At 40.8% G+C, this 13,701-nt stretch overlaps 1 protein-coding gene across 1 annotated transcript; it reads left to right on the top strand.

Moving 5' to 3' along the window:
- The first annotated feature begins 1,781 nt into the window (after nucleotides 1–1,781).
- Nucleotides 1,782–12,957, top strand: WDR77 (WD repeat domain 77). The gene is made up of 10 exons (XM_020780631.3): nucleotides 1,782–2,048; nucleotides 2,799–2,984; nucleotides 4,029–4,170; nucleotides 4,253–4,302; nucleotides 5,550–5,620; nucleotides 5,873–5,927; nucleotides 6,961–7,032; nucleotides 7,136–7,244; nucleotides 8,206–8,274; nucleotides 10,659–12,957. Exons 1-10 carry the CDS (start codon nucleotides 1,925–1,927, stop codon nucleotides 10,819–10,821), a joined length of 1,041 nt encoding a protein of 346 aa, XP_020636290.3. The 5' UTR covers nucleotides 1,782–1,924; the 3' UTR covers nucleotides 10,822–12,957.
- The last annotated feature ends 744 nt before the right edge of the window (nucleotides 12,958–13,701 follow it).

The following is a 13,701-nucleotide window of genomic DNA, read 5'->3' on the forward strand; positions in this document are numbered from 1 at the left end:
GGTCTTTCCTATTTTTTCCCCTCAACTTTGGGCAGGCTCAGAAGTAAAGGTGGGAAATGGACGTATTGCCTTCGACTTGGTGCGGTGTGGCCTCGGTCGTTTGAGCATCCGAAGAATCTCCATAGATCCAAGGTCTTCCGGACTCCCACTCTCCAGATATAGTTTTAGAAGAGATACTCGCATGTTAGTCTGTGCAAAAATATCAGAGCAAAATCTGAAGAAACAACACCAAAAAAGGCAAAAAACGTGGCACTTTAAAGACTAGCCATTATATTTTAAGCACGGAAGCTTACATTCAAATATAATGGTACGTCTTTAAGGCGTCAACACTCCAGTTTACGAAACACTTCACAACTTTTTCATAGATAACAGCGGCTGCCTGCCGTCAAGTTAAAGGGCTCGGGAAGGTTACTGTTTGGGGGCTTTACTGAGAGGGTCTAGGAGCTGGAAAAGCAACTTTATTTGTTTAATACCCCGTCTTTTTCCAACAAAGGGAACCAACGTGCCTCACAAAGTATTTTTAAAAAAATGCATTACAATGGCGAAACATAAATTACAGCATTTAAACGAGTTAGAGTTCAAACCACAGGAAAAGAAAACTATGTAAAGCCACATTAGCTTGCTGGATAGCTTAGTGATTTTGGTATCTGGTCGCAGAGTTGGAGATTGGAAGTTCGAATCCCCACTGTGCCTCCTTGCAAGTAGGGCCAGCCTGTGTGACCCTTGGGCAAGCTGCACAGTCCCAGGGCACCCCCCAGATGAAGGGGATAGTAAACCACTTCTGAGTGTATTCTCTACGTGGAAAACCCTGAAAAGGGTCTCTTTAAATCAGAACTGACTTGATGGTTATTGTTTTATTAAAATCACATTAATAAAACATTTAGAAAAACTGCTTATTATAACCGCTACCTAAGAAGGCAATAACTATTTAATAATCTGCCTAAAAAGAAAGGGTGTTGTCTGCCTGCCGGAGGGTGGCAGAGATAGGGGAAGGCCTGCTCTCCTGTGGAAGGATGGCCCCTAGCCTGGGTCTGGGAGGAGCCACCAAAAGGCCCTCTCTCCTGTCCCCCCAGGTGGAAGTGAGAGAAAGGGCTGTCCTGGGGATCCAATTCCTCAAGCTCCAGAACTGCCCATAGAAAGCAATGGGCAAAGACTGCTTTTTTAGCATAGGTGGGAGATATATATATCCCACCTATGCTAAAAAAGCAGCCTTTGCCCATATCTATCTATCTATCTATCTATCTATCTATCTATCTATCTATCTATCTATCTATCTATCTATCTATCTATCTATCTATCTATCTATCTATCTATCTATCTATCTATCTCAAAGCACCAAAATCAGAAAGTTCCTTCAGTAGCCATTCATACTCCACACCGGAGTAAAAAAATAAATGAGGGTCAGTACAACTCTTTTACAAGTTCCGTTCTATTCAGGACTAGCCAGACGGCAGTTACTTCACAAATTTCAATGAAAAATATGAATTAATTCTATGTTTGTGTATGTCATTAACAATATAAAATTAATTACGATATAGAATGAGTTCACATTTTCACTCGAAATAACCCGGTAACTATAATTGCTTCTAACTTCATTATTCTTGGGAAGAAAATGATATTCTATCTCTACTCTAAATGCTCACATATCTACACAGTATTTAAAAAACCCCTGTTTCCTGAGTGTCCTTGTGGACTTTACAACGTTCACATGGATCAATTCCGTGGGAAATATCGCGAGAAGAGCCCAAGCCTTGCTTTGAAGTCGTGCCCCAGAAAATAGGCGAGGTGGAAGGAAGTACCTTGTTGGCCGTTCTCGCGAGAAGTAGAGTGGCGAGAACTGTCCGGGGGCGGGGAACGAGGTGTCCGGGGAACACGTGGGAACGCGCTGAGCTTGTTGGACCGTCAGTCTCGCGCCAAGGGAGCAATGGAAAAAACGAACCCGATCCCGGAGCAGCCGCCGGATGGAGAAACCGGCTCAGAATGGAGTATTCCGCCCAACGCGCCTGCCTGCATGGAGCGCCACTTGGACGGAGCCCACTACCGGGCAGGTACCTGCTGTAATTTCGGTTCTTCCTGAAGTTTGCGCTTGAAAGACCCGTCGTTGCTCTGTCGGATGATGCCCCACTCTCCCCTCCCCGAGTCCGTTGCATTTCTGGTAGGGTTCTTCCACGTGGTAGCCCAGCGAACTTGGGCAGAGATCCCTATTTACTCATCATCATCATCATTTTACATTTCTTCGAACACCTCTTTGAAATCTCTCCATCTCATCCTGAGCATTAGCGGAAAAGATAGCAACTTTCCTGTAACCCCGGGGTAAAAATGTATGCTTCTCGCGAAATCAATCCTGTTGTACATAGTAACACTTATTTCTGAAATAACGTGCCTAAAACTGTTCTCCTGTTCAGTTTTTCCACATTTTTAAGGAATAGTGAAAGGAGACAGTCTTCTCCAAGCCAGCTGCCTCAAGAATTTGACGGCAACTCCCATCGTCCCCCAGACTGTCTGACCAGAGATCAAGTACGATGGGAATTATATTAACCCCCCCTTTTTTTCACCCCCAATTCAGGGTGAATTATGAGTCACCAATAAGGGAACTTTATGATTTTGGTGTATTGGACAGCATCTAGCCCAACTTGAGCATTATTGACCAGATAGGCGGGGTACAAATAGAAGAAATAAATAAATAAATAAATAAATAGCAGTCATATTTCTTTATGCTAGGTTTACAGTTTCTCTTCATACATATTTACAGTGAACAGTTTGCACTTAACTCTGTGAATTTCTTTTTGCTCATCTAGATGGTTCCTTGCTGCTGGGAGCATCCAGTTTGAGTGGACGTTGCTGGGTAGGCTCTATTTGGGTGTTCAAGGATCCATCAAAAGCTCCCAATGAAGGGTTTTGTTCTGCAGGAGTTCAAACAGAAGCAGGAATAGCAGACCTGAAATGGGTGGCGGAGAAAGGCATCTTGGTAGCTTCAGATTCAGGTGAGTGTTAAGGAGCCTTCTGTCTTGAAATCTCCTATGGGTTTTTTTTAATCGTGGTCAGAATTTTGTGAAGAGATTGTTTTTATGGAGCTTTGCTTTAAAAGGACACGGCTTTTGAAGTAGAATATTATGTCTCATGCCCACGCTGCAGGTAGAGGATCGTTATAAGCAAATGCAAGCAGTCTGGTTGCTTAGCGTAATCTTACTTCTCTCTGCATTTTGCAAATCGACTGACTTTTGTTCTGCATTTAATCATTAAATAACATACACTTCATTTCCAAGTCTGATTGTTCTCTGATGAAACTGTGTGCCTGATAGGACTATGTTGCAATAACAGGAAATAAGCAGCAAATTTCCTAAATATATGATTTTGTCCTCAAATTTCCTTTTCTGATGGTAGATGTGTGATTCATGTAAGCATCCAATGGTACCACAAATCAATGAATATTCTTCTGTATGCTTTGGCTAATAGGAATGATACCCATTCCTGGATCAAACCACATTTTAGCCCTATTCATTCACTCCCAAATTTAGAGGAACTCTGGGACTTGGCTGAGATGTTGTATACATTGATTGGGCAGATTGAAGATAAGAAACAGTGGATAAAAATGAGGCGGATCTGAAAGGAGATGCGTAAAACAGGAGGAAGAATGGGTGTCCCAGTTCCATTAACCTTTTAATTCTTGTTGCACATCTTTTGGCCTACATTAGAAGTAGTTATACCTAGGTTTCTGCCTGTCTATCAGCAATGTACAAATGTTAACATAGACTAGGTGTGGCTTTATTTCTAATTCTCCAGATCTTGTTGGACTGCAACTCTCATCATCCTTCCCCTTTCATGTAGCAGCCAGCTGTTTCACAATGAACTTTATATACCAAAAGTTTGGAATTCAGCACACAGAAATAGTCGTTGTAGACCACTGATGGAAGTCACCTCTTATAGATGTTTGCAGGGTTTGTTTTAATATTAGTTCCATATTTTTGTAAAAGAGCTTTCAGAGGGGAAAAAATCTTTTGCTGAATGTGTTTTTCTCTCTTATCCAGGTGCTGTGGAATTCTGGGAGCTGGATGAGAATGAGACTCTGATAGTGAACAAATTCTGTAAGTACGAGCATGACAACATTGTGACAACAGTGAGCGTTCTGGCCAACAACACCCAGGCCATCAGCGGCAGCAAAGACTTCAGGTGATCCCCTTTGTGGTACTGCTTTTCTCCTTTTATTAAAACAGTCCATTCCACTTAAACTTAATCTGGATTTTATGTCTAGTGTGAAGATCTGGGATATCCCTCAGCAAACAGTGCTCAACACCTACAGAGGTGAGGGCTTGATTTATTCTTTATCTTGCTTCTCTTTTCATATACTGTAGTTCAGGGTGATATGCATTGCATGTAACCCAACCTTTCACTAATATGAATGCTTATAACAGCAGTATGGCATAGAAAAAGGGAGAAACAGTTACTGATCCATTGCAATATAATGACTGAGCAGAAAAGTAAATCTACAACATCACACTGGGTTTACCCTTTCTGTGTTCAGTGGTGCACTCTGACTTAAGTCTTGTCTGTTGTCTGATAAGAGGCAGTTTTGACAAAGCTTTAATATGCCCTTGCATGTCCAGTTCCTGTTGAAACTCCCATATTTATTTTCTTCTTTTGTGTAATTTTCTAATGTTATCACTGGTTCTCTTTCTTTCTGGACTGGGGGCCTCTGGGCCAGGGATGAAAGTTGTATCGCTCCAGCTTATGGAGTTGATTATTCTTTCTCACCAGTGCAGATGGTCTGGAGAGGTGGACTGGGCAGCTGTTGAAAATAGCGCCTGTGGATTCTCTGCATTTTTCCAGCTCACTTGAATGTTCTATTCAGTATGAACAGGAGACAAAAAGCAGTGGTGCACAAGGAATATTTCTGTGTGCTGAATTCCAAACTTTTGGTATATAAAGTTCATTGTGAAACAGCTGGCTTCTACATGAAAAGGAAAACTAACAAAACGAAGAAAGATGAAAAAGCTGTGACATTTTTCAGTTTAAAAGATACACTACAAGCAAGAGTTGTTGCTTTTAACCAGAAAAAAAATTAAACCTTGTTTCTTGTTATATGGGGTGACATGGCAGAAGCCACTACCTTTTGATCTGTGTGCAGTAAGATGCCATTGTAAACATGGCCAGACAGGAGTTCTTTCAATCTGCGGTTCCTTGTGCTTGTGATGGTGATTCCATTTGGCTAAAGGGATTCTCATCCCCACAGCTTAAATTTCAGCAAGTTAGGAGGAAGTAATGCTTCCTAATAGTTGGAATCATCCTTTGGCTGTACTGGTGGGAAGACAAACTCACCTCTAAGTTGGACCCCAAGCAACCTTAATTGCAGCTCCTCATTTTGCACACTAGCCCACAGTCTTTCTTTTCATGTCAACATTTTCTGACATCGTTTCGGTGGATGAAAGTCTTCTTCCTCGCATCCGAGTGCAGTAATACTTTCTTCCTCCAGTTCAACTGTCTGGGATTCACCACCCAAGCCAAGACCATATTAATTCAGTGTGTTGTGCTTTTTGTTTAATTTTCGCTAGCTCATTCAGGCCAAGTATCATGTGTGGCCTCCTGCCCTGGGAAGGATACAGTGTTCCTGTCCTGCGCCGAGGTAAATTCAGTTTCTTCTTTCTGATCTGTTCAAATTTAAATTTAGCCTATGTATTCGTAAGGCCAAGTAATTGGGATTTCTGAATGTTTTATTAGCAGCACTTAATTTAACAATATAGTTATCAACAAAGAAATGGGGAAATCCAAGAAAAGAAAAAAGCTTTCATTTTATAGTACTTTATAATTACTGTTATTTTGACAATTTTGCTTTAAATGGACTTTCATCTGATCAGCTCTTAAAATTAATTATTAGGATGGCAGGATTTTACTCTGGGATACCAGATCTCCAAAACCAGCAACTCGGATAGGTATGTTTGGTGATATAGAAGCATTTCTTTGTTTTTCTTGTGGCTTAAGCAGAATAAACTTTTGGAAAATAAATAGTTTTTTTGCCCAATAGAAATTCAGCATTGCAGAAACCTTGTCTTCTCTCAAAGAATAAAGGATTGTGTTTTCTATATACAGTTCTGAACTGGAGGACTTACAGGCCTTCATTGTGAAATCTGACAAGAATATTCTTTCCATGGGAAATATATAAAATTTTATTATGCACTCATAGACCCCATTATACAAAGTTAAATACATAGAATAAATACATAGTATAGTATAAAATCTTGCTGTAGCATTTTGCAAATTCTCTTAGCTGAAAATAAAAACTTAGCCACTAACGGTGTTATTATTTGATTCTCTCTGAACAACAGAAATTTCAGATAGTCTGTGAGAGGTAGACCAGTACATTTACTCATGATTGAAGCAGGATATCCATAGAAAATAGTTTTTATAGCCATGCATTATTGAAACCTAGAGCAAAATTGACTCCTGTGTAGACATAGCATTCCTGAATTCCAGGTGGCAATTAGGAGTGTTTGCACGTTCACATATTTCCATCACTTTTATATGTAAATTTTTAACACTCTTTCATAGTGCCCTTCAACCACAGCATATTGTTATTTTTGCAGAATGGTGCTAATGGTTGAAGTGAAGCAGGTTTGACTAAAATTGTGTGCAAACCATGATTTGGGGCATTTGCACCCAAAAACGAAACAGAGACATTCATTAGTGGCAATCTGCCACTCCCAGTGCCATCATTCCAACTGTGCTGGTGTAGCTACGCAACGATACTGGCCAGTACAATATTGACCATTCCAGTTCCTGAATCTAATAAGCAAATCTAATTTGTGTTTTGTTTATTATATGCTATCAAGTCATATAATATGACTTGGAACCTGGAAACTGAGAAGAGCCCCTAAGAGAGTTGTGGCCAAAAAAAGTTGAGAATGGCTGGTGTGGAGAGTAAAATAAGAAGGTTTCAAAAACTGTTCATTCTTCTGCCCCATGCAGCCTGCAGTGCCTCTAGTAATCTTCCTGCCTCACTGGTGTGGCATCCACATCGAAGTGACACTTTTGTATTGGGTAAGGAGTGTTTCCTGTTTCTCGTAATCTAAACTTTGCAAGAAAATGCTCACGTTTCTGGATGTACTTAGTAGTGTTTATGTTCTGCACTGCTATTTTTAAGGTGACGAAAGTGGGACAGTTGCTCTTGTGGACATGAAGAATGCAGAGTCTTCCCTCAGCTCACCTCTGCACTCTCGAGGAATTGCGGGATTTGCTTTTTCTGCACATAGGTATGAACTATAATAGTTGGCCTACCTGAGTCTGTGGTAGCACAATGCTCAGTATTCTAGAATGCTGTCCAAGCAGGACTTTGAAGTGGAAGTCCAGGGCATCATGTGTCAGAGTGAGCAGCAGAACCTCCAGATGCTTGCCATATTTTGAAGTGAAGGAAGAAATACCATTACAGTCTAAAAAGCTCTTTCCTATATAAGAGTTGAGCCTAAAGTCTGACATTATCTAAATGTCTGTATCTTTTCTGATTTATAGTCCTATAAACTACATGAGATGTTTACTCAAATTTCAGTTCCAAGCATTTCTTTGAAATAATGAAGACAAGCGTTCTGGCTATATAGCTTTTGTACCTTTATTTTTCTGGATTTTACATTCTTTGTACTGTACTATTGTTTAGTAAAGCTGAATGTCCTTGGATGCAGGCTTGTGAGCATTTGTGACCATTTTAAATTTGGCTTCTACCATTGCCCTTTTGAATGGTCTTTTAATTTCAGTTTTAAGCAGTCATAATTAATGTAGATTATTTTTAGTCCTCCTCCTTTGCCACTTCAAAGGCTCCAGCTGCATTTTCCTTTCTTACTGCTCCTTTTGCAGGGAATGTCCAGGATCTCTCTTTCTCCTCTTTCAAGCTTTCTCAAACCTTCTTGTTTAAGCTTTTGAGTTAATCCTTTAGTCTTTTCCGCAGGTGGCCTGAAAGCTGTATATGCACATATTTCTGCCACATTTCACTTGCTGCTTCTTTTTTCCCAGTTGCAAAACTTGGTTTTATACTTCTCTGCTAGTGACATTTCACTTAGGCATCCCTGTGAAGATCCAGATGCTCTTTCTCCCTCCTCCTTTCTTCTCCAAATCCACCTGTCTCTCTTAGTCAGAGGAAGGTGTCAGAGCTGTGCATATGTGTGGGTTCTGCTGTATCTAAGCCTGCCTCATTTGTTAAGCATGTTTTTCTTTCACCTCCAGCTCACCCCTTTTGGCCTCCATCAGTGAAGACTGTTCAGTAGTTGTTCTTGACTCTAGCTTTTCAGAAATGTGAGTATATACCAACCCTGTTAATTCCCAACTTGCATTCTTTTCAGTTGTCTTTTCTAAGGGTGCATTAGATTTTTTTTGTAAGTTGGCTACTGTCTTGATGTACTCTGTGAGAGAGTTTCGTAAGTCAAGACAAATGTAAAATAACACCATAAAGCACTTTGCAGCCCATTTTAGCTAGCAAAATCACTTGTATGGCCAGTGAGGATGGGTGGGTAGGTGGAGGAAGAAAGACCTCTAGCTAAGGAGACTGGCAGAGATGGACCTGCGAAAGGACACTCCCTTACATGCTTTGTTTATGCTGCAGCTCTGGCAGCTCAGATTAAGGATGAGTGTGTTGATGTGTAGGTTGAAAGACAGGTTTTCTTTTCCCTTGACTTGGGGTGTGTCAGCAAGGTTACTGGTGCCATGCAGTGGTGCTGTCTTAAGGTGACCTTGTGATCAAGCTGCATTTAGACAGACTTAAAATATTCAGAAAAGAACAAAGTGGTTTGTGTGACATATTGTTGATTTGTTGCAGAATTTTGTTTGAATTCCATCATTAAATTTGAACAAAAAAGGAACAAGCACATTCTTTCTAGGTATCTGGGCTTCTAGGCAATACCAAGCTTCATTCCTAACATGCAAGCATTTATCTAAGCACTTTAGCTACATGTAGGAGGACTGAAGCCAAACAGACTGACAATGAGCTTTTTATATGTGGTGTTTGTCTTCATGATAGAAACTGCTAGAAATCAAAGCAGGGAAGGGAAGAGAGAGAGCAAAAGCCAGCTGCTAGCAATAAGGCCAGTTTGCACAGATAAAGCATAAAACACTGTGAGGGCAGGAGTAGAAAAACTAAGCTGAGAGACAATGCATGGTTATTGGTACAAACTTACTAGAATAATTGCTACATGCAGTTATTCTTCTTAGGAACAGGTGGATTAAGAATATTCATATCAGTCTCTAGAGGGAAGTAATATGTCCCTTTCACCTCCAGAATAAGTTTTAACATGAAGGATGGGAAGGGTTCACTGTTTGCTAATTCCATATTTCATTACCAGTGGTTCTAACTATCTAGATCCACCTTGGTTCAGCAAACCTGAGTACTTCCATAGGAAACTCACTAATACTGAACCAGACCATCTTGCTTAGTGTTTATTTACACTGCCTAGCAGTAACTGTCTAGGACAGTGATGGTGAACCTATGGCATGCGTGCCACTGCTGGCACAGAGAGCCCTTTCTGCAGGCATGCGAGCCATAAGCTGCCAGATTGTTCTCCCCCACTCCCCCGGCAGCTAGACCTCAGGAGGTGGCTGCAGTCATTGTGCTGGTGCTTCGGCAGGTGGATCCGGAGCAGCTGGTGCTGGCAGCGGATCCAGAGTGGGGTCTCAAGGAACCTCCATGCCCAGGATTCCCTCTTCCGCCACCACTTCCAGTTCTGCTACCGCCCTCTGCCCGCTGTGTTTCTCTCCCCCCCCCCCCCCCCCAGTTTGGGCACGCAAGCCCAAAAAGGTTTGCCATCACTGGTCTAGGATTTCAAGCTGTTTTTCCACACCCCTGAAAGTGCTGGGAATTGAACCTATGACATCTGTCTTATAAAGCATGTGATCTGCCTCTGACATCCACTTGTATAATGGCCTGTGGGCTAACGACATAAGAACAATTGTGCTGGAGATGATCTGAAGTTAGATCATCTCTGGTCCAGCATTTGATTTGTACAGTGGCCAGCCAGATGCCCATGCTGAATGTGTAGAGGTGTATTCTCTCTAACACTGAGGGTGCTAATAATGGTAATATACTGTAGAATTATCATGATCAGTAACGTTTACCAATTCTGTCCTCTGGATTTCCCTAATCCCCTTTTGAACTCACCCATGTTGTGGCCATTGTTACATCTTCCATAGTTTTAAATATGTGCCTAGTGAAGTATTTCCTTTTATCTGTTCTGGATCTCTTGATCCTTTTGTTTGATTAGATGAGCCCGAGTTTTAGTATTAAGAGATTAGGAAGAAAAAAATATTTGTCCTCCATATTCTTTGCATAACTCTATGTGTTTCAATGAATACCCCCTTTATGGATGAATTCAGTTTCTATGCTTCCATCAAATCTACAGTACTTCTCTCAAATTCTCCTTTATGGTCATGGTACTCTTCATCGGGCTTAGAGCCTAACTCATAATCCACCACAATAATGAGAGTTGCAGTCCAGAGCAATTGGAGGGCACCAGATTGGCGATAGCTGCTGTAATCTCATTGCACAGTAGACTTTGGATCCTGTTAACTTTACACTTACAGTAATTTCCTGCTAATGACATCACATAGGGCATCTGGTTCATTGCTTGGGACTATATATATTCTATGGATTCCTCCGATAACAACCCAGTGTTTCTTGTCTTTCCCAGTTTTAGGAATCGTTCCCATCGAGATTTTGTGAAAGGTTTATCGTGGTCGCCTTTGAACAAAAGCTTGCTGACTACAGTTGGATGGGATCATCAGGTTCTACATCATAGTGTCCCAACACAGAATAACCATCCTGCTGGAAAAAATAACAACATAACTGCATAGTTTTATATGCTCCTTTTGGAGTCCTTCTCCCTGAATAGCACCATTATGTTGTCAAGTCTTGGGGTTGGATGTGGCCTTTGCCCTGAAGAGAAAGAACCTGTAGCAATTTCATGTTAGGTGAGCACTAGCGTTGTATCAGCCACTTGTTGCAGCTGGTCAGATTCTGCAGGTAACTAAAATTCTAGTGTTTGGTGCAGAACACCGATTTGTAGAAGAATTGGCTTTATTTTGTTTTTAGTCTTGTCATATGTTTTAAAACATGCACCATTGTAGAGAAGAATGTTTTTGCTTTCTAATACGGAATAAAACCTTTCAGTAACTTCTGGGCTCACCTGCCAACTTGTCATATGACTAAGGAGACTTAAGTACAGTAGACCCCTCTGCTTGGTTCCCCACTGAACGTGACAGTCATAAAGCTAGCCATTGTACTTGCCCACTTGGGTCAGTGTTAAAAGGTTTGGTTTTGTGCACAATTCTGAAGCCTCAGTTCTACCCTTCTAAGTTGTTTGCTCTTTCTGATCTCCTCTTCCAGTCTCTTTCTCTACTTTCTTCCTTGCTCCTTATTACCCACTCGTGTAATTCCAGCTTTCACCCTTTTTAATGTCCATATGCCAGTTGCAGGAGCCATAAAACTGGGTTTTGGATTCTAGCATATGTCTGCAGAATTGAGTAACATTGGAATGGTCATTAAAGCAAGGGGAGAGGGTTGTAAGGAAGCCCTCGTGGTAAGTCAGGTTGTAATTCTGCAATTCTGTCAAAAGAGCAGAGATAATGAGTTTGTCTTAGAAGTGCAATGTGAAACTTGTACAGTAAATGCCTTTCCTCCCGCTCGGTTTCATCTGTTAGCTAAGGCAGGGTTGGACAACTGTGACCCTCTTACTGTTTTTGGATTGTGTCCCCCAGAATCTCTCAGTGTGGGCTAAGCTGACTAGAGCTGAAAGGAGTTGTAGACTTTGGGGGGTGGGGGAAAACAACCCTTAGAGGCAGGATTGCCCCTTCCTGGTCCAAACATGCCTGTTTAGATTCTTTGGATTTGTGCTTCTTGAACTGTGCAAGCCTTTTACCTTCCAGCTTCAATCTATAGTAGAAAAAATTCTTGAGTTTAAAAAAACCATTCAGAAAGCAATTTGTTCCATAGCATGGGTATTTATTCTTTTGAAGGCTTTAGAGTATATCTCTGGGTCCTAGTACAACTGATATAGTGTTTCCTTTCTGAGCCAATTAAGATAATTCCTATTTAGGAAGCCTGTTTAGACAACCCTTTTTTCCCCATTTTATAACTATAGGTGAAGACTTAATTCTGCCCCATCCGCCACCCCATCCCTGGTATGTGACTGTGTAATATGAAGGAATATGTCAGTTTTAAAAGACTGCACTTACTTTTCTGGTGTCCCTTCATTCTTAAAGATTCTCTGTGCTTGTTCCTTACTCTGCCGCTCTGGAAAGAGAATTTAGGGGGTGTTTGGACTGAAGCTCACTGTTCAAGTTCAATACTCGGAAATGGGAAGACATTGATCTGAAAGTTGCTTAGATAACTTCATTTATGCAGAAAAATGTATGTACAAGATCAGAGAGAGTAAGGTTTGGGGGTTCTCATACCCTGTGTGACTGCCTGTATAAGTCAGGCTTAGAATTGTCTACAACCTGCCACCTGAAGTCATGATAGATGTGGTGAAGCAGATAACGGAGAAGAAGCCATTTTTCCTTGATATATAATCCTCAGCCCCTCAGGGAGATGCACGACATGAGCAGCTTTGGTGTCTGCAGAGCCGTGCAACTGCTGTACAAAATCCCAGCGGTTAACCCTAGTCCTACCAGATTTCCAGGCAGGTGAGCTAATTTACTGTTGTCGGTATCTTTATTTTTGTCTATTGTATTCATTTCCTCCAGTTCTGTAGTGGGATAGGCATGCTAATGTGGCATGTTTAACTTGTGTAATGTGATGCTTGTAGGGAAACTGTTGGAAGAGTTTGGGTTGTTTTTGTAGTCTTCTAGAACAGCATGAGACAAGCCAAGTGTTTATTATATGGAAACAAGGACTTCTCAAGGATCTTTGTGACATGCACATGCGTGGAGTTACTGCACACAAACAGGAGGAAGGTGTTTTTTTTTTAAATAAACCTCTTAATTTTTAAATGAGTGATTATCTGTGCTCTTTGTAAGTGTCTTGTTTGTATCATGCTTGCCTTGAATCCTGCCCTAAATTAAACTGGGGGCCTTTTCAGTTTGCACGGTCATCTATGTACCACTCATCATAAAACATGGAATCACATTTTAGTTACATTTCAAGTCAACCAGGATTCCCAGAGATGTTTCTGAGAACCAATGGTTAGGTGTTAGGATGATTCCAGGTATGCCCCGGTTGATTTTCCCCAGCACTGAATCAACTAGAGAGGAAGTAGTGAGTTTCCCTGCTCTTCATTCCCACGGTGTGTCTGATAGGTAGTCATAACACCAAACATTGTATCTATATGTCATGTTTTTCCATTTTACTTAATTTTTTTTAAACTTTCAAATTAAATATATTATTTAATTAACTGGAATGTAATGTAATTAACACAGTGTAGTTTAATAAAGTTTTTATAATGTAATAATGTAAAATGAAAGTTTTATATTACATTATGACATTAGTTGCTTTCCAGCCCTTTCCAGTTTTCATGTCAGCAATTTAGTGCGGAGTTTATCTCCTCTTAACTTATGTAGTAATTAGTTGAGCATTGTTTACTGCCTGCCTTGGTTAAAACTGCAGTTTTACCATTAATTGCATCTTATGTAAATTATATTTATAAGGGAGTCTTTAATTAGTGTAATTATTTACAGGAATAAGACTGTTCTTTCCTTTTACATATCTGGGTGGTTAGGGGCACTTTAGAATTGCAG

Source organism: Pogona vitticeps, chromosome 4, assembly GCF_051106095.1.
Source record: "Pogona vitticeps strain Pit_001003342236 chromosome 4, PviZW2.1, whole genome shotgun sequence".
Classification (NCBI taxonomy): domain Eukaryota; kingdom Metazoa; phylum Chordata; class Lepidosauria; order Squamata; family Agamidae; genus Pogona; species Pogona vitticeps.